The sequence below is a fragment of the Microcaecilia unicolor genome, chromosome 4 (genome assembly GCF_901765095.1).
Source record: "Microcaecilia unicolor chromosome 4, aMicUni1.1, whole genome shotgun sequence".
In the NCBI taxonomy this organism is placed as follows: Eukaryota; Metazoa; Chordata; class Amphibia; order Gymnophiona; family Siphonopidae; genus Microcaecilia; species Microcaecilia unicolor.
Genome location: NC_044034.1, coordinates 309470206 through 309493648, shown reverse-complemented (window position 1 = coordinate 309493648; position 23443 = coordinate 309470206). Strand labels below are relative to the sequence as shown.

At 46.7% G+C, this 23443-nt stretch overlaps 1 protein-coding gene across 1 annotated transcript in view; it reads right to left on the bottom strand.

Annotated features, from left to right (window-relative positions):
* The window catches only part of CDCA2 (cell division cycle associated 2), a 254447-nt gene that overhangs the window by 164796 nt on the left and 66208 nt on the right, over window positions 1-23443 (bottom strand). Inside the window, exon 8 of the mRNA XM_030201830.1 lies at window positions 15545-15732. Coding sequence (XP_030057690.1) covers window positions 15545-15732 — 188 coding nt within the window. The remainder of the gene's footprint in view (window positions 1-15544; window positions 15733-23443) is intronic.

Genomic DNA, 23443 nt, shown 5'->3' with positions numbered 1-23443 from the left:
ATTGAATAGGAACATACAGTCCCAAAGACTGTTGTTGAAAAAATGTAAGATGCTTGGAGAACAAATTGAAAAAATTATTCTGGATTCTTCCTGGTTTGTCTATTGAGATTTACCACTTGACCTGTCACACCCATTGATTGTTGAAGGGCAGACCACAAAAAAAAGATTCCCCTTGTGCCTGAGAACCCTGAGTAACAGTGCTTTCTGACCTAATACCTGATGTCAGCATTTCATCTCCAGAGGAATCACTAGAGGAGTTAATAAAAGACTTTTAGTTTTATGTGATCTTCTAGACTTACGATTGTAGTCCATCCATGGACATATAAATCCTTATGTATAATCCTCTTTATCCCTCTTATACTTGGCTATTTTTTGTGATCTGATCTCCTGAAGATATTTATCCATGATCTGTTGATGTTCACTATATTTTTGTTCAAATTTTTCAACCATACTTCTTTTTTTATTGTTTCGAACTTCCTATGTAATTCCTCTTTAATATGTGCTTTAATGTACCATTAAATCTCTCCATCAACCCATTAGTATCAGGGTGATATAGTGTGGTACGTACAGATTGCACTCCATAGTGTGCTCACACATTTTGGATCAGCTCAGACAAACTGTCCCCCTTGGTCTGAGAGTATTTCTCGTGGATATCCTACCTGGGAAAATATTTAGCAGGGCAGTGTCAATTTTCTCTGATTCTATGGAGGATAAGGTAACCACTTCAGGATATCTGGTAGCAAAGTCCACCACTGCCAATATACATTTTCCCAGACTGGCTAGGGATAGCTAGAGGCCCCACTAGATCCACAGCTATTCTTTCAAAGGGTTCACTGATGATGGAAAAAGGTTTCAGGGGTGCTCAGGGAAGGTTTTACCCACTCTGGCACGCATCACAGGTTCAACAATAGTCAGCTACGGCTCAAATACTCCCAGCCAATAGAACTTCTGGGTCAATCTAGTGTGTGTGTGTGTGTGACCGATAGAGACAGATCTTTGCTGAAGCCCTGTAAAAAAAAAAAAAAACAGTTATATAGCTGTTCACCAGTTATCAATATATGTCCTTATCTCCCAGGTAATTTCTAAGACATATGCAAGTGTTTAGTTACTGTTATAATTGATCCATATTTCAGTTACCTGTTATTGTTTGCCAATTGCACTATTTTGTTCCACTGTTCAATATTTCTTAAGAGAACATACATAATTGTTTGCTTGTCCTGTTTGTCTGGACTGATAATGAATCCTGTCGGTTTGTATGTTGGGTCTGTGAGTGCTTTCTTGGAACTGTGGGACCACTGGGAGTGTGGCTCCACAAACCTAGAAATCATTGGGGATCATTTGAGAGAGAGGTACTCATCCAGAGGCAGTTGTGACCCAGTCGGTGGGAGGAGGGTGAACGTGTAGAGCATGAGCGGTAAATCATGCCAGTAGAGGAGTTCCCTCAGGTGACCTTAGCATAGCACATAGTACCTCATACACTATCACCATTCACAGACTTCCACAACTCTCCCGGCCTGCCATACCATTTCTCCTGTCCATCGTCACCCCCCCACCCCCCCAACAAATGCAAGTACAACCATCACCCAAATCCTTTCCCTCCCATTTCAAGAGCTGCAGCTGAAACTCACCTGGCTGCTTATTTACTCCTCAACTCCCCAGCTTTCTGTCGCCCCAAACCGCTGTCCAAGTTACAAACCTGCACCTTCCCTCCTCCCTTAAAGCTACCTTCCAAGATAATATATATATATATTTTTTTTTTTTTAAAGAGCTACCAACAGAGAAGGAGCCAGGAGATTCCCCCCCACCTGCTCCACTAGGGCAGGACAAGCAAATTTCCAAATTGACCCAACAACTCTCCCCCCCAACCCCCAAGGAATCAGGCCATCACAGGCCATCTACCATCTTCTGGAGACCAATGGAGAACTGCAGGCTACACAGTACTCTATATAGTATGAAGTCAAGACTTTTGTTCTGTCTCCATTTGCTAATATAGAGTAAACTGCATGCATCTGGAATGGTCTTGATGGGACAATAAGGAAATGAAGCTACGTCCTTCTGTCCAGGTCATTTATTGAATGGAGAATATCTTGCTCTCTCATTGGCATTTAGATTATACTCTAAACTTGCAGAGATCATAAATTATGTAAAAATCAGATCATAGGTGGTTCACAAAAATTTTCTTAGCATAATAAAAACGAGATAAAAAGAATCCAGAATATATTAAGGAGCATAAAGTCAATTCAGCTGAATTAGATCATCTGATATTTATTACTTGTATTGCATTCAATGTTACAGAAATAGTCAATATATATATATACAGTGCAATCCGCTTAAGTGCAAGGGTCTGAGACGAAAGAAATGCATGCAAGTAATCGGAACGTGCAATTAACCGTTGTGACCCAAAGAAGCTTGACATCTGATAAACATATGTACAGTACTGTTTATTATTATACGTACAGTATACAGTCTCCATTAACTGATGTTAGGCTTACTTGAAGTAATCAGTTATAGTCCTCTGTACACTACTGGGTCTGTGAGTTTTATAGACTACATCTGCCGGACGGTAAAAAACTGTCATAGCACTGACATCCAGTGGCCTTCGGATAACCTGCACGGTGTTGAGACTCTCCAGCGCTCTTGCAAAAGTAACAGGAGAAGGTTGTTGAATTTCGTCAGCATGTGCCTCGCTGCTCATTTCATCATCTGTTCCATCATCAGCTGTTGTTGCCTGCGTGTAGGCACATATCTCGACATCAGTGCTGTCGTCAGCTGTTTGTAGATCATAATCAACAGCTACGTAGCGATGGAACTCCTGTCAATAACCTGTTCATCTGAAGCGTTTGCAACAGCTGCATCTGTTTCGTCCCTATCCACATCCTTAACAAAGCTTGCACGCTTGTAGCAGTTCACAATGGTTGCCCGTGTAACATGACTCCAGGCTTCTTTCTGCATATGTAGTGAATCCAACAGTGATAGATTACGAGCCAGTTCAACAGCACGTTTAAACTTGCCAGTCTGGTCATCCAGGAACGCTCATCAGACGACATAGCACAAGAGCCCGATAATGTTGTTTGAAATTGGCTATTATGCCCTGATCCATAGGTTGGATCAGAGAGGAAGTGTTTGGTGGCAGGAAGATCACCTTATAAGTACATAAGTAATACCACACTGGGAAAAGACCAAAGGGTCCATCGAGCCCAGCATCCTGTCCACAACAGCGGCCAACCCAGGCCAAGGGCACCTGGCAAGCTTCCCAAACGTACAAACATTCTATACATGTTATTCCTGGAATTTTGGATTTTTCCCAAGTCCATTTAGTAGTAGTTTATGGATTTGTCCTTTAGGAAAACGCTAACCCCTTTTTAAACTCTGCCAAGCTAACCGCCTTCACCACGTTCTCGGCAACGAATTCCAGAGTTTAATTATGCGTTGGGTGAAGAAAATTTTTCTCCTATTTGGTTTAAATTTACTACACTGTAGTTTCATCGCATGCCCCCTAGTCCTAGTATTTTTGGAAAGCGTGAACAGACGCTTCACATATCCACCTGTTCCACTCCAATTATTATTTATATACCTCTATCATGTCTCCCCTCAGCCATCTCTTTCCAAACTGAAAATCCCTAGCCTCCTTAGTCTCTTCATAGGGAAGTCGTTCCATCCCCACTATCATTTTAATCGCCCTTCGCTGCACCTTTTCCAATTCTACTATATCTTTCTTGAGATGAGGCGACCAGAATTGAACACAATACTCAAGGTGCGGTCGCACCATGGAGCGATACAACGGCAATATAACATCCTCACACCTGTTTTCCATACCTTTCCTAATAATACCCAACATTCTATTCCCTTTCCTAGCCGCAGCAGCACACTGAGCAGAAGGTTTCAGTGTATTATCGACGATGACATACAGATTCTTTTCTTGGTCCGTAACTCCTAACGTGGAACCTTGCGTTACTAGCTATAATTTGGGTTTTTTCCCCACATGCATCACTTGCACTTGCTCACATTAAACATCATCTGCCATTTAGCCGCCCAGTCTCGTAAGGTCCTTCTGTAATTTTTCACAATCCTGTCGCGAGTTAACGACTTTGAATAACTTTGTGTCATCAGCAAATTTAATTGCCTCGCTAGTTACTCCCATCTCTAAATCATTTATAAATATATTAAAAAGCAGCGGTCCTAGCACAGACCCCTGAGGAACCCCACTAGCTACCCTTCTCCATTGTGAATACTGCCCATTTAATCCCATTCTCTGTTTCCTATCTTCAGCCAGTTTTTAATCCACAATAGGACATTTCCTCCTATCCCATGACCCTCCAATTTCCTCTGTAGCTTTTCATGAGGTACCTTGTCAAACGCCTTTTGAAAATCCAGATACACAATATCAACCGGCTCCCCTTTGTCCACGTTTGTTAGACGTTAGACAGCCTGACTTCATCCTGTGTGCAGCACAATTATCACAAAGCAACAAAATCTGACGCTTTTGTGCCTGCATTCTAGTGTCTAACTTCTTTAGCCACTGCTTCCAAATTTCCCCAATCATCCATGAATTTGCGTTAGCCTCGTATGACACAGGAAGTTGCTTAACTTTCTTGAAGCAACGGGGCTGTTTGCTCTTTCCAATGACGAGGGGTTCCAACTTCTCACTCCCATCCATATTGCAGCAAAGAAGGATCATCAGTCGGTCCTTCGACGTTTTACCTCCAGTAGTTTCGGCATGTTTGAATGCAAGTGTTCCATCAGGAATCGCTCGCCAGTAGAGACCATTGTCGTCAGCATTGAAATGTCCACGAGGTGCAAACTCGTTCAAGATGGTAGGAAGAACTGAAACAACCCAATTTTCAGCACCAAAGTCATCAGAGTCTCGTTTCTCACCATGCTGTTTCTTGAATTTTATGTTGTTCCTCTCCTATCCATCTTTCCAACCATCCAACAGTGGCTATGAATTCAGTTAGTCCAAGACTTTCAGCTAGGCTGGTTAGCTTTCTCCATAAGCAGTGGACCACTGACAGGAAACTGTCTGCTCCTGACTCGAGAAAACCACAGAAAAGCATCTTCTACCTCTTCAGCTTTTCCCACCGTTTTCGTTTGGATGTTTTGCCCAGTCTTCCAGAAGCTGGTCTTTCTGCTTCAAGACACGTGAAATTTGACTGGGATTGACACCATAGTCTTTAGCAATAGATGCTTCACTTGTTTTCTAATATTTTTTAAGAACTTCTATTCGTTCAGCCAGTGTTAAAGTCTTACAGTTCCGCCGCGACGACGAACCCAGTGTACACTAACAACATTCTTTCGCTTATTCTGCCTGTGGCAGCTAAAGGGACGGTAAATTTGAAATCTCGTTGGCTGTCATGCTCCAATCGGCTTCCATATTCAATGCGCGCGCTTATGCGGAGTCTTCCCTGCAGAGGAGCAGTCTTAAACCATGCATGTAAGCGAATCTTGCATTTATCAGTGATGCGCTAAACAGAAGTTGTCCCCATAGAAAACTGATGGCACCAAAAACGGGACCGAAGTACCCGCATGCAGTTAAACAGAGCATGTGCTTATCCAACGTGCACTTAAATGGTGCACTGTGTGTGTGTGTGTATATATATATATATATATATAAACTAATGTTTATTGGTTTTTATGAAAATATTTGTCTGAAAAAGACTTTAACTAGTAAAATTTAGAAACAATACATAAGGGATTTCATTTGCAATACTTTAAAAAAAAGGCAGACAAAAAACTTAAGTGCCTTGTTTACTAAGGTGCGCTACTGTATTTAGCACATACTAATGCTAGACACACCATATATTCCTATGGGTGTCTAGCGTTAGCATGCGCTAAAAAATGCTAGTGCACCTATAGCGCAGCTTAGTAAACAGGGCCCTATGATGTCACTGGCATTTATATTTTCTGACATCAAAATATAAGGCACTGACCTATCATGGAAGGGGGGGGGACAAGGTGAATATAAAATAAGAGAAAAAATCCTCAAATGAAAGCTCACGGCACCATATTCCATCTTTGGTTCTAGCAAAAGAAAATGTCAGGTGGAAAAAAACCTGAACCGATAATAAGGAAATGCAAATGAATCTTAACCAGTTTACAAAAGAAATATGTGAAGACTTCTTACTATTAGTCTACACTAATTCCTTACCAGATTCCAGGAATCCTGTGTCTTCTGCCAACAAATTATGTTCTTGGGATTCCAAACTACAGTCCTAACAGAAACAAAACGCAAATCATGCCACTGATTACAGCTAAACAAAAGATAAAAGTGTGTGAGAATAATCTTATTAAATTTTGATGGTTCAAATTACCACAAACCTTCTGGAATAAGTGCCCAACATTTATTAAAGAAAAAATTGACTAGTTGATTAAACTGCAAATTATTTATGTAAACCATTTTACATCTCAACCACATTCTAGAATAATGAATGAGACAAAGCCATGTATTATTTAGACCCAGAAATGCAACAAACTGTCCAACTACATCTTTGGGGAAAAAAAAAAAATCAAATTTATATATTTTTAGGCTCTGCAGCTTCCTCTGCTCTTTAGGTTTCTAGAACAAATCAAAATTAAACCTCAATTAGCATTCATTCACAGCTACCCATAATTTCCCCTAATCTTCTTTCCCCATTGCCGTCTGTCCCAGACATCAAAGCAATCCTCTGCTGGGACTATACATCATGGCTGCCTCAAGAATTCAGTATATGTACATCCAGACCAGTAGATGCTATTAGGTAAACTTGAATCTCACTCGTCAAATTCCTGTGAAAGCTGCCTCCACACCAGTTTCAGCTTAACAGAGAGCACACATTGAACCTAGGAATCAAAACCATTGAGGAGGATCCAAACATGTAGTATTGATGAAAAAATGACTTAAGTACTCTCTCTTCTCTGCATTCTATCCAGCCATACAAAAGATCAACATACTATTTAACTACTACTATTTAACATTTCTAAAGCGCTACTAGGGTTACGCAGCGCTGTACAATTTAACATAGAAGGACAGTCCTTCTTAATTATACCACTACCAAAGCCAGATCTGCAGGAAAAGTGAGCCTAGGAGTGAGATCTTTTTAAGTTTATGAAATCATTGAAGAGTCAAGAAAAGGCTCTTAAGTATCAAAGCTCTGGATTTACTAAGGCTTTCCTTTCCAAGCCAATGGAAGTTGGAAAAAATATATAAAAGGTGTTAAAAGCTCAGCAAATACATACAGAACACAAATTACATCTGTACATGCACATCCCAGGTACACATACACAAAGAGAATGTCAATAATTCTTCTCTAATGGGCTGTATTTTTAGCCATTTTGATGTAGTAATTTTCACATTAGAATTAACAACTAATATAAAGCGAAGTTACTACCTGTAGCAGATATTCTCCCGAGGACAGCAGGCTGATTGTTCTCACATCTGGGTGACGTCCACGGAAGCCCCAGGTGCGGAAAATCTTCCTAGCAACAAAAGTTGCTAAAGCCTTTGAGCGCGCAGGTTGTGCGCACCGCGCAAGCACAGCCATCTTCCCACCCGTCACGCGAGAGTCCCGCTTCAGTCAACTTAAGAAGCAAAAAGAAAAGAACAACTCCAAAGGGGAGGCGGGCGGGTTGGTGAGAACAATCAGCCTGCTGTCCTCGGAGAATACCTTCTACAGGCAAGTAACTTCGCTTTCCTCCGAGAACAAGCAGGCTGCTTGTTCTCAGATATGGGTATCCCTAGCCCCCAGGCTCACTCAAACAACAAACAGGGTCAACTGGGCCTCGCAACTGACCTACGAAGAAACATCTAACTGTGAATGCACCCTGGAACAGAATAAAAATGGACCTGGGGGGGGGGAGGGGGGTTGGAGTTGGATTCTAAACCCGAACAGATTACTGCAGCACCGACCTGCCCAAACCGACTGTCACGTCGGCTATCCTGCTGAAGACAGTAATGAGATGTGAATGTGTGGACTGATGACCACGTCGCAGCCTTGCAAATATCTTCAATAGTGGCTGACTTCAAGTGGGCCAATGACGCTGCCATGGCTCTTAACACTATGAGTTGTGACATGACCCTCAAGAGTCAGCCCAGCCTGGGCATAAGTGAAGGAAATGCAATCTGCTACCCAATTGGAAATGGTGCATTTCCCACCAGCCACTCCCCTTCTGTTGGGGTCGAAAGAAACAAGCATTTGGGTGAACTGACTAAAGGGGCTTGTCTGCTCCACATAGAAGGCCAATGCTCTCTTGCAGTCCAATGTATGCAACTGACGTTCAGCAGGGCGGGTATGAGGACGGGGAAAGAAAGTTGGCAAGACAATTGACTGGTTCAGAGGAAGTCCGACCACCACCTTCGGCAAGAACTTAGGGTGAGTGCCAAGGACTACTCTGTTATAATGAAATTTAGTACAGGGAGGATGGGCTACCAAGGCTTGAAGCTCACTGACTCTACGAGCTGAAGTAACAGACACCAAGAAAATTACCTTCCAGGTCAAATACTTCAGATGGCAGGAATCCAGTGGCTCAAAAGGAGCTTTCATCAGCTGGGTGAGGACGACGATGAGATCCCATGACATCGTAGGAGGTTTGACAGGGGGCTTTGACAAAAGCAAACCTCTCATGAATCGAACAACTAAAGGCTGTCCAGAGATAGGCTTACCTTCCACACGATAATGATAAAAATAAGCACTAATAGCACTAAGATGAACTCTTACGTAGTTGGTCTTAAGACCAGACTCTGACAAGTGCAGAAGGTATTCAAGCAAGGTCTGTGTAGGACAAGAGCGAGGATCTAGGGCCCTGCTGTCACACCAGACGACAAACCACCTCCATTTAAAAGAGTAACACCTCTTCGTGGAATCTTTCCTGGAAGAAAGCAAGACTCGGGAGACACCCTCAGAAAGACCCAAGGAGGCGAAATCTACGCCCTCAACAACTAGGCCGTGAGAGCCAGAGACCGGAGGTTGGGATGCAGAAGCGAACCCTCGTTCTGAGTGTTGGAAAAACACTCCAATCTCCACGGTTCTTCAAAGGACAACTCCAGAAGAAGAGGGAACCAAATCTGACGTGGCCAAAAGGGCGCAATCAGAATCATGGTTCCGCAGTCTTGCTTGAGTTTTAGCAAAGTCTTCCCCACCAGAGTATGGGAGGATATGCATACAGAAGGCCCTTCCCCCAATGCAGGAGAAAGGCATCTGACGCTAGTCTGTCGTGGCCTGAAGTCTGGAACAGAACTGAGGGACCTTGTGATTGAGCTGAGTGGCAAAAAGATCCACTGAGGGGGTGCCCCACGCTTGAAAGATCTTGCGTACTACTCTCGAGTTGAGAGACCACTCGTGAGGTTGCATTATCCTGCTCAACCTGTCGGCCAGACTGTTGTTTACGCCTGCCAGATACGTGGCTTGGATAAACATGCCATGCCGGCGAACCCAAACATCCTGACGGCTTCCTGACACAGGGGGTGTGATCCGGTGCCCCCTGCTTGTTGATGTAGTTCATAGCAACCTGATTGTCTGAATTTGAATAATTTGGTGAGACAGCCGATCTCTGAAAGCCTTTAGCGCGTTCCAGACCGCTCGCAACTCCAGGAGATTGATCTGAAAACCTGTTTCCTGGAGAGACCAACTCCCTTGAGTGTGAAGCCCATCGACATGAGCTCCCCACCCCAGGAGAGATGCATCCGTCGTCAGCACTTTTTGCGGCTGAGGAATTTGAAAGGGATGTCCCAGGGTCAAATTGGAGCGAATTGTCCACCAATGCAGGGAGGTGAGAAAACTCGTGGACAGTTGGATCACGTCCTCCACATTTCCAGCAGCTTGAAACCACTGGAAGCTAGGGTCCATTGAGCTGATCGCATGTGAAGACGGGTCATGGAAGTCACATGAACTGTAGAGGCATGTGGCCAAGCAATCTCAACATCTGCTGAGCTGTGATCTGCTGAGATGCTCGTACCCAGGAGACAAGGGACAGAAGATTGTCTGTCCTCGCCTCGGAAAGGTAGGCATGAGCAGTCTGGGAGTCTAGCTGAGCTCCTATAAATTCGAGTCTTTGTACTGGAAGAAGATGGAACTTTGGATAATTTATCACAAACCCTAGTAGCTGCAGGAGTTGAATAGTCATCTGCATGGACTGTAGAGCTCCTGCCTCCGAGGTGTTCTTTAAAAGCTCTTTTGAGCAGGGACTGTCTCTTTGTGTCAGGTGTTCAGTGCTGCATATGTCTGGTAGCGCTATACAAATGCTAATAATAATAAGGGAACACATACACTCCAAGCCTGCATAGAGACGCCGTCAAGACTGCCAGGGATTTTGTGAACACTCTGGGCGCAGAGGCGAGACCAAATGGTAACACACAGTACTGAAAATGCTTTGTTCCAGACGGAATCGAAGATACTGTCTGTGAGCTGGCAGTATCAGGATGTGAGTATAAGCATCCTTCAAGTCCAGAGGAACATAGCCAATCGTTTTTCTGAATCATGGGAAGAAGGGTGCCCAGGGAAAGCATCCTGAACTTTTCTCGGACCAGATATTTGTTCAGGGCCCTTAGGTCTAGGATGGGACGCATCCCCCCTATTTTCTTTTCCACAAGAAAGTACCTGGAATAGAATCTCTGCCCTTCCTCCCCTGGTGGAACAGGCTCGACCACATGGGCCTTCAGAAGGGCTGAGCTCCCCTGCCTGCTGAACGAATGAGCTCTCAATGGGCAATTTGGAGGTTTTAGATACCAAGTGAGTGCGTATCAAAGACGGACAATTTGAATAACCCACCAGTCAGAGGTTATAAGGGGCCACCTTTCATGGAAAAACTTCAACCTTCCCCGACTGGCAAGTTAAGGGGGGACTCCCAATTCCTAACGAGGGCTTCCTGGAGTACCTCGTGGAGAGGGACAGTCATAACCTCCCTAGGAGGAGACATTAGTCCAGGACCTCGAGCATCTTGCCCTTGGGCTCGTCCTCCACTTACAAAGGAAATGGAATGGCATCGGCAATTTCCTTGACAAAGAAGGGAATGAAAGGTTCTCCGGGAAAGCATCCTGAACTTTTCTCGTACAAGGAATTTGTTCAGGGCTCTTTTCTAGGATGGGACGCATCCCCCGTCTTCTTTTGCACAAGGAAGTACCTGGAATAGAGTCCCAGCCCTTCCTGCCCGGGTGGAACGGGCTCGACCGCATTGGCGCTGAGAAGGGCGGAGAGTTCCTCTGCAAGTACCTGCTTGTGCTGGAAGCTGAAGGACTGAGCTCCCGTGGGCAATTTGGAGGTTTGGAGATCAAATTGAGGGGAGTACCCCAACCAGACTATTTGAAGAACCCACCGGTCGGAGGTTATGAGAGGCCACCTTTGGTGAAAAAATTTTAACCTCCCTCCAACCGGTAGATCGTCCAGCAGGGCACTTTTATATCAGCTATGCTCGCCTGGAGTCAGTCAAAAGCCCGTCCCTTGCTGTTGCTGGGGAGCTGCAGGGGCCTGTTGAGGCGCACGCTGTTGACGTGAACGAGCGCGCTGGGGCTTAGCCTGAGCAGGCTGGCAGGCAGGTGGATTGTACCTACGCTTATTATAAGCATAGGGAGCATTCCTCCTGCCCCCATAACAACGTCTACCTGATGAGGTATATGCTGAAGGCGTCCGGTGGGAGAGTTTGTCGAATGCGGTGTCCCGCTGGTGGAGATGTTCTACCACCTATTCGACCCGCTCACCAAAAATGTTATCCCCCCAGCAAGGAGCATCCGCAATCCGCTGCTGGACTCTATTCTCCAGGTCAGAGGCACACAGCCATGAGAGTCTGCGCATCACTATACCTTGAGCAGCGGCCGTGGACGCAACATCAAAAGTGTCGTAAACACCCCTGGACAGGAATTTGTAACACGCCTTCAGCTGCCTGACCACCTTCTTGGCCTGCTCCGACGGGAGCTTATTGACCAAGTCCGTCAGCTGCCTCACATTGTTCCGCAAGTGGATGCTCGTGTAGAGCTGGTAGGACTGAATCTTGGACACGAGCATAGCAGAATGGTAGGCCTTCCTCCCAAAAGAGTCCAGAGTCCTAGACTCCCGGCCCCGGGGGCGCCGAGGCGTAATCTTTAGTACTCTTGACTTTCTTGAGAGCCATATCCACAACTCCAGTCATGAGGCAACTGGGTCTTCATCAACTCTGGGTCCCCGTGGATCCGATACTGGGACTCAATCTTTTTGGGGATAGTGGGATTACTTAAGGGTTTCATCCAGTTCACCAACAATGTCTGCTTCAGGACATTATGAAGGGGAACAGTGGACGACTCCTTAGGTGGCGAAGGATAGTCCAGGACCTCAAACATCTCAGCCCTGGGCTCATCCTCAGTAACCACTGGGAAGGGAATGGCCTTAGACATTTCCTGGACAAAGGACGAGAAAGACAGACTCTCGGGGAGAAAGCTTTCTCTCTGGCGAAGGAGTGGGATCAGAAGGAAGACCGCAAGACTCCTCAACAGAGAAATATCTGGGGTCTTCCTCCCACGAGGCCTCACCCTTCGGTATCGGACACCAGTTCACGAACTTCGGCCCAAAACCGAGCCTGTCTCAACGCCGAGGAACTAAGTCCTCTATGGCGATGTCGAGAAGAAGACTCCCTCGCCGCCGGCGATGAAGCTCCCTCCAGCGATGTCGATGGGGAGTCAACTCGAGTGGCCGCGCACGCTGATGCCGCAAGTGGTACCGGCGTCGCAGTCCTCACCACGGGTGGGGAGCCAACCGCCGCATCTCTCGACAGTACCGACGGCGCAAGCACCAGCGGTACCAGAGCAGAAGGTCGCAGCAGTCCTTCCAGAATCCCTGGAAGTATGGCTTGGAGGCGCTCGTCAAGAGTGTCCATCGAGCAAGGCTGTGGGGGCCGGTACCCGGCAACGAGGACAGAATCTGTCTGGGGCGCTGAGGCGCTACCGGGCTGTCCGGAGAAGTGCGCATGGACACCTCCTGAATGGAGGGTGAGCAGTCCTCCCGGGGTCGACGCTTTCCGGGTGCCGATTCCCTCGGCGCCCCGGAGCTCTCGGTACCGTGACGGGAAGGTGACCGATGACGATGCTTCTTCGCCTTCGCTCGAAGCATGTCAGCGGTATCTCCCGGTACCGACGAGGAGGACGTGGAATCCACATGTCTCCTCGGGGTCGGAGCCGAAGAAGGGCGATCCCGGGGGGGGGGTGGGGGGGGGGATCTAGACCGCTGGGGCCCTCGAGGCAGGTGGAGACCCACTCGATGGCTAACTGCTACCAGTGTGGGATCTCTGGACAGCCATCACCTGCGTCCGGACGTCGATGCACCCTCCGATGCCGACATCGATACCGGCGACGACCTTGGTACCGCTGGCTCCGTCGAAGGACCGGACAGGTTCCCACTGAGCCGATCTCGCCGCCTGGGTCCTCTTTTTTAGCTGAAGACACAGTGTGCAGGCGATGACCAGCCCCCAAACACTGAAGACACGAGACGTGCCTATCAGTGAGCGAGATTGTCCGGTGCACCGCGTGCACTTCTTGAAGCCGCTGGCAGGCTTCGAGGACATGGGCGGAAAAATCGCGCTGGCGAGGTCAAAATTCAAAATGGTGCCGAAAACAAGACACCAAAAAAGGGAAAACACCCGCACGGGCGGCCAAAATGGCCGCTCACGACAAAGAAAGGAAACTTACGGGGAAAACTAAAGAAATAAAGGAATTTTTTTTTAAACAGAAGAACACGAGTGAACTCGTAAACACGCCGAAACTCGGCGAACAAGGCAAAGAAAAGTGGCGAAAACGCAGCGGGAGCCTCTCTGGGACACAGAACCGCCGTAAAACAGCCGTCCTGAGCCGTGGAAAAGAAGAGACCGAGGAGCACGCTCGTGCTACGGGCAGGAAGACGGTAGCGCATGTCCACGCGGGGGCTAACAAACTTTGTTGCTAGGAAGATCATCCGATCTGGGGCTGCTGTCGGACGTCACCCAATCGTGAGAACAAGCAGCCTGCTTGTCCTCGGAGAATGCAAGTTATAGAGAATGTTACTTTCGGGTTTTGCATAGGGCCTATTTCACTCAGGTACAGATGGTTCAAGCAGTTGGATTGTCTTCTGCACTTTGTCCCAAATGCAAACTATCAGATAATACATTTTATCATGCTTTTTGGGGTTGCGACAAAATCCAGCAATTCTGGAAGCAAATTTTCAGATATCTCTCGTGTATAACTCAACGCCCACTGGTGTGTACCCCGTCTATATCATTATTTGACAACCCTGGTCCAAGAGGGGGAAGGGTGGCGTTGGCTACATTGCTGTCTTGGAAGGCCTTTTCACTAGCGCGGAAATGTATCTTGCAATCTTGGACGACAGAGGGACCACCACACATACTGGCACTGGCGTAACCAACTTCATCAATTGATAGTCTGGGAGGCAAGGGAGGTGAGGGGCTCACACAGACGAAAGATGAGTTTTTTGAAGCTCTGGGGCCCATATTTGTCATCAATGTCCTCTCGAGGAAGGAACTTGCTGCTAAACGAGCTATGATTGGATGGGAAATTATGGAATTACTGAAATATAGGAGGAAGTTACTTATCATTCTTTATGATGGGAGGCGTATAGGGAGGGTGGAAGGATGGGAGGGGAATAATTCATGAGGTTTCATTTATTTAGTGGCCTGGTGGGGTTATAAGAACTCAGGTCCCATGAGGAAAGATTGGGTGATGGGGAAGGTAAGGATACAATAGAAATTGGTGAGGAGGTGGGGGGGAAGGGATTCGCGGTTAGGATATTGTCTGGCTTAACTCACTATAGGATCTGGGGAGTGGATTTAAGAAGTGGGGTAGCATTTCGCTTTCTCACTTAGTAGGGCAGGTGTGTCTTTATTTCACTTCATTTTATACCTCCCTTGTAAGGTTGTATTCAAGAATGGGGGAAGTTGGGGGTGGGAGGGATGAGACACATAATGCTTAGTTAGGTGTTGGAGAACTTGATTGATATCTCTCTCTCACTTCTTCTTACTCTGCTATTTCAGGGGGAGTACAATGGGAGAGGTGGGGGGAGGAATGGAACTCGATATAGCATGGTTATCATCTGTGGGAGGGATTGCAAGACTACCAAACTGTCTCATCTATTTGTTATGAGTATAATTTGGGTGGGAGTTCAATAGGGGGAGGGGAGAAAACATTAAAAAAAATTGATGATGGAATTTCACCTTGCTTTGTTCAGTCTATTTTGATAACTAGTTTATCGGTGGACCATATGTTAATATGCTGAATCATCAATAAAAACTGTTGAAACTAAGATCTATTTCTGGCACCAGCATAGCTACCGGCTCCCCCCCCAAAAAAATTCTAACTTTGGAAAGGCTCTCTCCTGCCCACTTTCAAAATGGCCCGTTAGTATGGATATTTATTGGCCCTGCCTGGTTATGCGTCATTGAATACCGGCAGCCGGCCCGGTGAGAGTGATTTAAGTGGGCAAGCTTATATCACTTTGAATATCAGTCCCTTTATAAATAAGGCCACAAGTTTGTTGGCTGGCAAAATTCTGTCAAGCAAATTTAGCCAGCTCAAATTAGTACTGAACAATGTTTGGATTATCAACCAAAGCACATACTATACCTTTGAAGGAGTCTTCTTCAGCACAGGTCGAAGAAACCTACCATCCTGCACCTGTATAGGGCATAGAGAAGCTTCCTTTTTTAACGGCAGCACCAGATCTGCAAACTTAACCAGCTTTCTCCCAGATTCTTTCAATGTACCATAATTCACAATTTCTTTCTCTCCATCTGAAGAAAGAATGACCACACCTTCATAAGAAAATATTCAATATAAAAATGGTCTTTTATGCTTCTAATACAAAAAGAGCTATGATCAAACACAGAACAGGTGTCAGGCATGCACGTGGCATCTAGCTCACAGTACACATTCTAGATGCTCAAACATCTAAGTCTGATTCTAACTTGCAACTAGTATGGTGAAAATACAGTCTTACCTAATTTCCTTTCCTTGAATCCTATCAGACCAGCCCAGAATCAATGGGTTATGACTGTCAACTAGCAGACAGAAGACAGAGATCAACCACTTGAGAAGCCCTATGAAGGATATCGTGCAGTCACAGCTCACAGTATTACTGCAATGAAAACAATGTAAAAGCACCATTCCCCTATCTGTCCCAGAATGGAAAAATCCAGGGTGCAGAAACAAAAACCACCAAAGTGATGTAGATTAAATTTGTGCTCCCCAACCAGCAGATGGAGGCAGAAATCAATGACTTTTAGTGACACCACTACTAGTATAAGAATTGGTGTAGTTGTACCTTGCTAGTGTACTTTTACCAAAGCTTATATCACATCACCTCCCAAACCCACCTCCCCGCTCCCCCCGTTTTCTATTTCTGTTGATGGCTCTCTCATTCTCCCTGTCTCCTCAGCTCGAAACCTTGGGGTCATCTTTGACTCTTCTCTCTCCTTCTCTGCTCATATCCAGCAGATTGCCAAGACCTGTCGTTTCTTTCTTTACAACATCCGTAAAATCCGCCCCTTTCTTTCCGAGCACTCTACCAAAACCCTCATCCACACCCTTGTCACCGCTCGTTTAGACTACTGCAATCTGCTTCTTGCTAGCCTCCCACTTAGTCACCTCTCCCCCCTCCAGTCGGTTCAAAACTCTGCTGCTCGTCTCGTCTTCCGCCAGGGTCGCTTTACTCATACTACCCCCTCTCCTCAAGACCCTTCACTGGCTTCCTATCCGTTTTCGCATCCTGTTCAAACTTCTTCTACTAACCTATAAATGTACTCACTCTGCTGCTCCCCAGTATCTCTCCACACTCGTCCTTCCCTACACCCCTTCCCGTGCACTCCGCTCCATGGATAAATCCTTCTTATCTGTTCCCTTCTCCACTACTGCCAACTCCAGACTTCGCGCCTTCTGTCTCGCTGCACCCTACGCCTGGAATAAACTTCCTGAGCCCCTATGTCTTGCCCCATCCTTGGCCACCTTTAAATGTAGACTGAAAGCCCACCTCTTTAACATTGCTTTTGACTCGTAACCACTCGCCTCCACCTACCCTCCTCTCTTCCTTCCCGTTCACATTAATTGATTTGATTTGCTTACTTTATTTATTTTTTTGTCTTTTAGATTGTAAGCTCTTTGAGCAGGGACTGTCTTTCTTCTATGTTTGTGCAGCGCTGCGTACGCCTTGTAGCGCTATAGAAATGCTAAATAGTAGTAGTAGTAGTAATCACACCAATCTAACACATACAAAAGTGTGAACTATAATAAAGGAAGTATTATAACAGATAAAACATTTCACCCAGATTAGTCTCAAGATATACTCATCTAAACTCTGTATACCAATGGGGTCCTAATCTCTAAAGCATGAGAGAACCATCTTACAGCCTTCCATGGAGGGGCTGGGCTAGCAGGACTCAAGGAAAGGAAATTAGCAGGTAAGAACAAATTTCACCTTCCTTAGCATTCTGCTAGAATAGTCTAGACATGCAGGTGGAACATACCCAAACTCTACTATCCCCAGTGGGAGGAAAATATTGCCTTCTTGAGGACCATACTCCTGCTTATGCTGGTTCCATTCCCAAAATGACCACCAGGACCTCCTGCATCAGTCTTGGAAGCTGCTGTGGGAAGTCCCGGTAGCCAAATTGGCTGAGGAACCAACAAAGGCAAAAGCAACAGGGGATCACTGTTGCCTTGAAGACCACCAGATTTAAAAAAAGGTAGGTAGTCGGCCTGAGGGAGTGGGAGCGCTACCATAGACCACCAGGACATTTAAAACTAGGCCCAGGGATGGCCTTCAGGTGGTGGGAGGGCAGAGGGGCTGTGTGTGTGTGAGGGGGGGGGGGGTGGGGTTGTGCCAGCTAGCCTAGGAGAATCCACTCTCTGCTTTGGGGGGGGGGGGGGGGGAGGGAGGCACATTTTCATTTTTGGCTGAAACCAAACAGCAAATTTTGGCTGCTTATTCAGTTTCGGTCAGCCTCTAACCCAGTACAACACTTGAGATCCTGTGGTATGTGCCCTCTGCACCAACAGAACCTCCTTGTTCTGCAAGATGTAAGCCAAGCTAATGGCTTACTTAATCCAGTGAGCCAAGGAATATTTGAAGATCACATCTCCCCTGCATAGCCCACTGAATATCACAAAGAGACGACCTGTCTTGTGAAAGGAGTTAGATCACCTCTAGATTGGACAGTACTGATTCACTAACATCCAACGAATGGGTGACCTTTTGCCCCTTACGGTCCTCCTTTGAAAAGGCTGAAAGAGACCACTTGGTTAACATTAACAAGTAACACCATCTTGGGTAAGAAAGAAAGAACTGTATGCAAAGATACTGACTCCACCTTGAAGAAAAGATAAGGAACCCTGAACGAGACAACTTCCTGACACCTGTCTGGCAGAGCAAATAGCCCCCAGAAAAACAGCCTTCAGTAACAAATCCTTAACAGTGTCACCCTCTCCAAAGTTTCAAAAGGTAGACCTCCTAATAGACTTCAGGAACAACTGATCCCATTGAGGCACAATTGCTTAACCCTATTCAAAAATTGTACAACCTTGGTAACGCACCAGTGCTGCCACTTGCACCTTAAGGCAGTTTAGGGTGAGCTCAACCTCAACACACCTGCAGGGAAGGCCAAAATTGAGGGGACAACCTATCTGTGGGTAAATCGGGTCCTGTCATTGGCACCTTAAATCATATTCTCCAAACTCACACTTACACCAGCTAAGTAGTCGACATTCACACCTTCAAAATCGTGGAAATTAATGCTGCCAAGTAACCCTTTCACATTAGCTCATTTCTTTCAAGGGCCAGGCAGTAAGCTAGTAGGGGAGCTGTTTTCTCCATGGGAACAGGCTCTTGATGGAGAAGTTCACGATACCAAGAAAACTGAAGGGGCTCCCCCCCACTAACAGCCTCATTATATTGGTGTACCGCGTGGCCTCATCAATCTAGTGCCACCAGAATCACAAACGTGGGATGTTTCACAATCCTGTAAGAACTTTGGCATTACACAGAGTTTTATTCAAAGTATGCAATGGAATCGACACAAATCATATTTTGGCCATGGAGGCCTGCCTCATGAGTCCCTACACAGTACAAAAATATACAAATCACTATTATAAAAACACAAGGAAAAAATTAATAAACAATGAATAAACAGAGGAATGATGACACAGTAATAGAACACATGTATAAACCATACAATACCACCAGCAAAGTGAATGATACATACCTGTAGCAGGTGTTCTCCGAGGACAGCAGGCTGATTGTTCTCACGACTGGGTGACGTCCGCGGCAGCCCCCGCCAACCAGAAGAAGCTTCGCGGGCGGTCCGCACGCAGGACACGCCCACCGCGCATGCGCGGCCGTCTTCCCGCCCGTGCGCGATCGTTCCTGCCAGTTGAATGACAAGCAAAAATGATGAAAACGCGACTCCAAAGGGGAGGAGGGAGGGTAGGTGAGAACAATCAGCCTGCTGTCCTCGGAGAACAACTGCTACGGGTATGTATCATTCACTTTCTCCGAGGACAAGCAGGCTGCTTGTTCTCACGACTGGGGTATCCCTAGCTCTCAGGCTCACTCAAAACAAGAACCCAGGTCAATTGAACCTCGCAACGGCGAGGATACAACAGAAAATTGACCTACGAAGAACAACTAACTGAGAGTGCAGCCTGATCAGAATCAAAGCGGGTCCTGGAGGGTGGAGTTGGATTTACACCCCAAACAGATTCTGCAGCACCGACTGCCCGAACCGACTGTCGCGTCGGGTATCCTGCTGGAGGCAGTAATGTGATGTGAATGTGTGAACAGATGACCATGTCGCAGCCTTGCAAATCTCTTCAATAGTGGCTGACTTCAAGTGGGCCACTGACGCTGCCATGGCTCTAACACTATGAGCCGTGACATGACCCTCAAGAGCCAGCCCAGCCTGGGCGTAAGTGAAGGAAATGCAATCTGCTAGCCAATTGGAGATGGTGCGTTTCCCGACAGCGACCCCTAGCCTATTAGGGTCGAAAGAAACAAACAATTGGGCGGACTGTCTGTGGGCTTGTGTCCGCTCCAAGTAGAAGGCCAATGCTCTCTTGCAGTCCAATGTGTGCAACTGACGTTCAGCAGGGCGGGTATGCGGCCTGGGGAAGACAAGACAATTGGCAAGACAATTGACTGGTTAAGATGGAACTCCGACACCACCTTCGGCAGAAACTTTGGGTGGATGCACTACTCTGTTGTGATGAAATTTTGTATATGGAGCATGAGCTACCAGGGCTTGAAGCTCACTGACCCTACGAGCTGAAGTAACTGCCACCAAGAAAATGACCTTCCAGGTCAAGTACTTCAGATGGCAGGTATTCAGTGGCTCAAAAGGAGGTTTCATCAGCTGGGTGAGGACGACGTTGAGATCCCATGACACTGTAGGAGGCTTGATAGGGGGCTTTGACAAAAGCAAGCCTCTCATGAATCGAATGACTAAAGGCTCTCCAGAGATGGCTTTACCTTCCACACAATAATGGTAAGCACTAATCGCACTAAGGTGATTCCTTACTGAGTTGGTCTTGAGGCCAGACTCTGATAAGTGCAGAAGGTATTCAAGCAAATTCTCTGTAACCTTGGAGGATGTAATGGGTCAGTTCAGCAAGCTGAAGAGTAGTAAATCACCGGGACCTGATGGTATTCATCCCAGAGTATTAATAGAACTAAAAAATGAACTTGCGGAGCTACTGTTAGAAATATGCAATCTGTCCCTAAAATCGAGTGTAATACCGGAAGACTGGAGGGTAGCCAATGTTACTCCGATTTTTAAGAAAGGTTCCAGAGGAGATCCGGGAAATTATAGACCGGTGAGTCTGACGTCGGTGCCGGGCAAGATGGTGGAGGCTATTATTAAGAATAAAATTGCAGAGCATATACAAAAACATGGACTGATGAGACAAAGTCAGCACGGATTTAGTGAAGGGAAGTCTTGCCTCACCAATCTAATGCATTTTTTTGAGGGGGTAAGCAAACATGTGGACAATGGGGAGCCGGTTGATATTGTATATCTGGATTTTCAGAAGGCGTTTGACAAAGTGCCGCACGAAAGACTCCTGAAGAAATTGCAGAGTCATGGAATCGGAGGTAGGGTATTATTATGGATTAAGAACTGGTTGAAAGATAGGAAGCAGAGAGTAGGATTGCGTGGCCAGTATTCTCAGTGGAGGAGGGTAGTTAGTGGGGTCCCGCAGGGGTCTGTGCTGGGTCCGTTGCTTTTTAATGTATTTATAAATGACCTAGAGATGGGAATAACTAGTGAGGTAATTAAATTCGCCGATGACACAAAATTATTCAGGGTCGTCAAGTCGCAGGAGGAATGTGAACGATTACAGGAGGACCTTGCGAGACTGGGAGAATGGGCGTGCAAGTGGCAGATGAAGTTCAATGTTGACAAGTGCAAAGTGATGCATGTGGGTAAGAGGAACCCGAATTATAGCTACGTCTTGCAAGGTTCCGCGTTAGGAGTTACGGATCAAGAAAGGGATCTGGGTGTCGTCGTCGATGATACGCTGAAACCTTCTGCTCAGTGTGCTGCTGCGGCTAGGAAAGCGAATAGAATGTTGGGTGTTATTAAGAAGGGTATGGAGTCCAGGTGTGCGGATGTTATAATGCCGTTGTATCGCTCCATGGTGCGACCGCACCTGGAGTATTGTGTTCAGTACTGGTCTCCGTATCTCAAAAAAGATATAGTAGAATTGGAAAAGGTACAGCGAAGGGCGACGAAAATGATAGTGGGGATGGGACGACTTTCCTATGAAGAGAGGCTGAGAAGGCTAGGGCTTTTCAGCTTGGAGAAGAGACGGCTGAGGGGAGATATGATAGAAGTGTATAAAATAATGAGTGGAATGGATCGGGTGGATGTGAAGCGACTGTTCACGCTATCCAAAAATACTAGGACTAGAGGGCATGAGTTGAAGCTACAGTGTGGTAAATTTAAAACGAATCGGAGAAAATTTTTCTTCACCCAACGTGTAATTAGACTCTGGAATTCATTGCCGGAGAACGTGGTACGGGCGGTTAGCTTGACGGAGTTTAAAAAGGGGTTAGATAGATTCCTAAAGGACAAGTCCATAGACCGCTATTAAATGGACTGGAAAAATTCCTCATTTTTAGGTATAACTTGTCTGGAATGTTTTTACGTTTGGGGAGCGTGCCAGGTGCCCTTGACCTGGATTGGCCACTGTCGGTGACAGGATGCTGGGCTAGATGGACCTTTGGTCTTTCCCAGTATGGCACTACTTATGTACTTATGTACTTAAGCAGGTTCTGTGCAGGGCAAGAACGAGGTTCTAGGGCCTTGCTCTCACACCAAACGACAAACCTCCTCCACTTGAAAAAGTAACTCTTTTTAGTGGAATCCTTCCTAGAGGCAAGCAAGACCCGGGAGACACCCTCAGACAAACCCAACGCAGTGAAGTCTACGCCCTCAACATCCAGGCCGTGAGAGCCAGGGACTGAAGGTTGGGGTGCAGCAACGCTCCGCCGTTCTGCGAAATGAGAGTCGGAAAACACTCCAATCTCCACGGTTCTTCGGAGGACAACTCCAGAAGAAGAGGGAACCAGATCTGACGGGACCAAAAGGGCGCTATCAGAATCATGGTGCCGTGGTCTTGCTTGAGCTTCAGTAAGGTCTTTCCCACCAAAGGTATGGGAGGATAAGCATACAGGAGGCCGGTCCCCCAATGAAGGAGAAAGGCATCCGACGCTAGCCTGCCGTGTGCCTGAAGTCTGGAACAGAACAGAGGCAGCTTGTGGTTGGTCTGAGAGGCGAAAAGGTCCACCGAGGGGGTGCCCCACTCTCGGAAGATCTTGCGTACCACTCTGGAATGAAGCGACCACTCGTGCGGTTGCATGACTCTGCTCAGTCTGTCGGCCAGACTGTTGTTTACACCTGCCAGGTATGTGGCTTGGAGGAGCATGCCGAATTGGCAAGCCCAACGCCACATCCCGACGGCTTCCTGACACAAGGGGCGAGATCCGGGGCCCCCCTGCTTGTTGGTGTAATACATTGCAACCTGATTGTCTGTCCGAATTTGGATAATTTGGCAGGACAGCCGATCTCTGAAAGCCTTCAGTGCGTTCCAGATCGCTCGGAGCTCCAGGAGATTGATCTGCAAATCCTTTTCCTGGAGGGACCACAGACCCTGGGGTGTGAAGCCCATCGACATGAGCTCCCCACCCCAGGCGAGATACATCCGTCGTCAGCACTTTCGTGGGCTGTGGAATTTGGAATGGACGTCCCAGGGTCAAATTGGTCCGAATGGTCCACCAGAGCAGTGAAGTGCGGCAACTGGTGGAGAGGCGGATGACATCCTCTAGATTCCCGGTGGCTTGGAACCACTGGGAAGCTAGGGTCCATTGAGCAGATCTCATGTGAAGACGAGCCATGGGAGTCACATGGACTGTGGAGGCCATATGACCCAGAAGTCTCAACATCTGCCGAGCTGTGACATGCTGGGACGCTCTGGTCT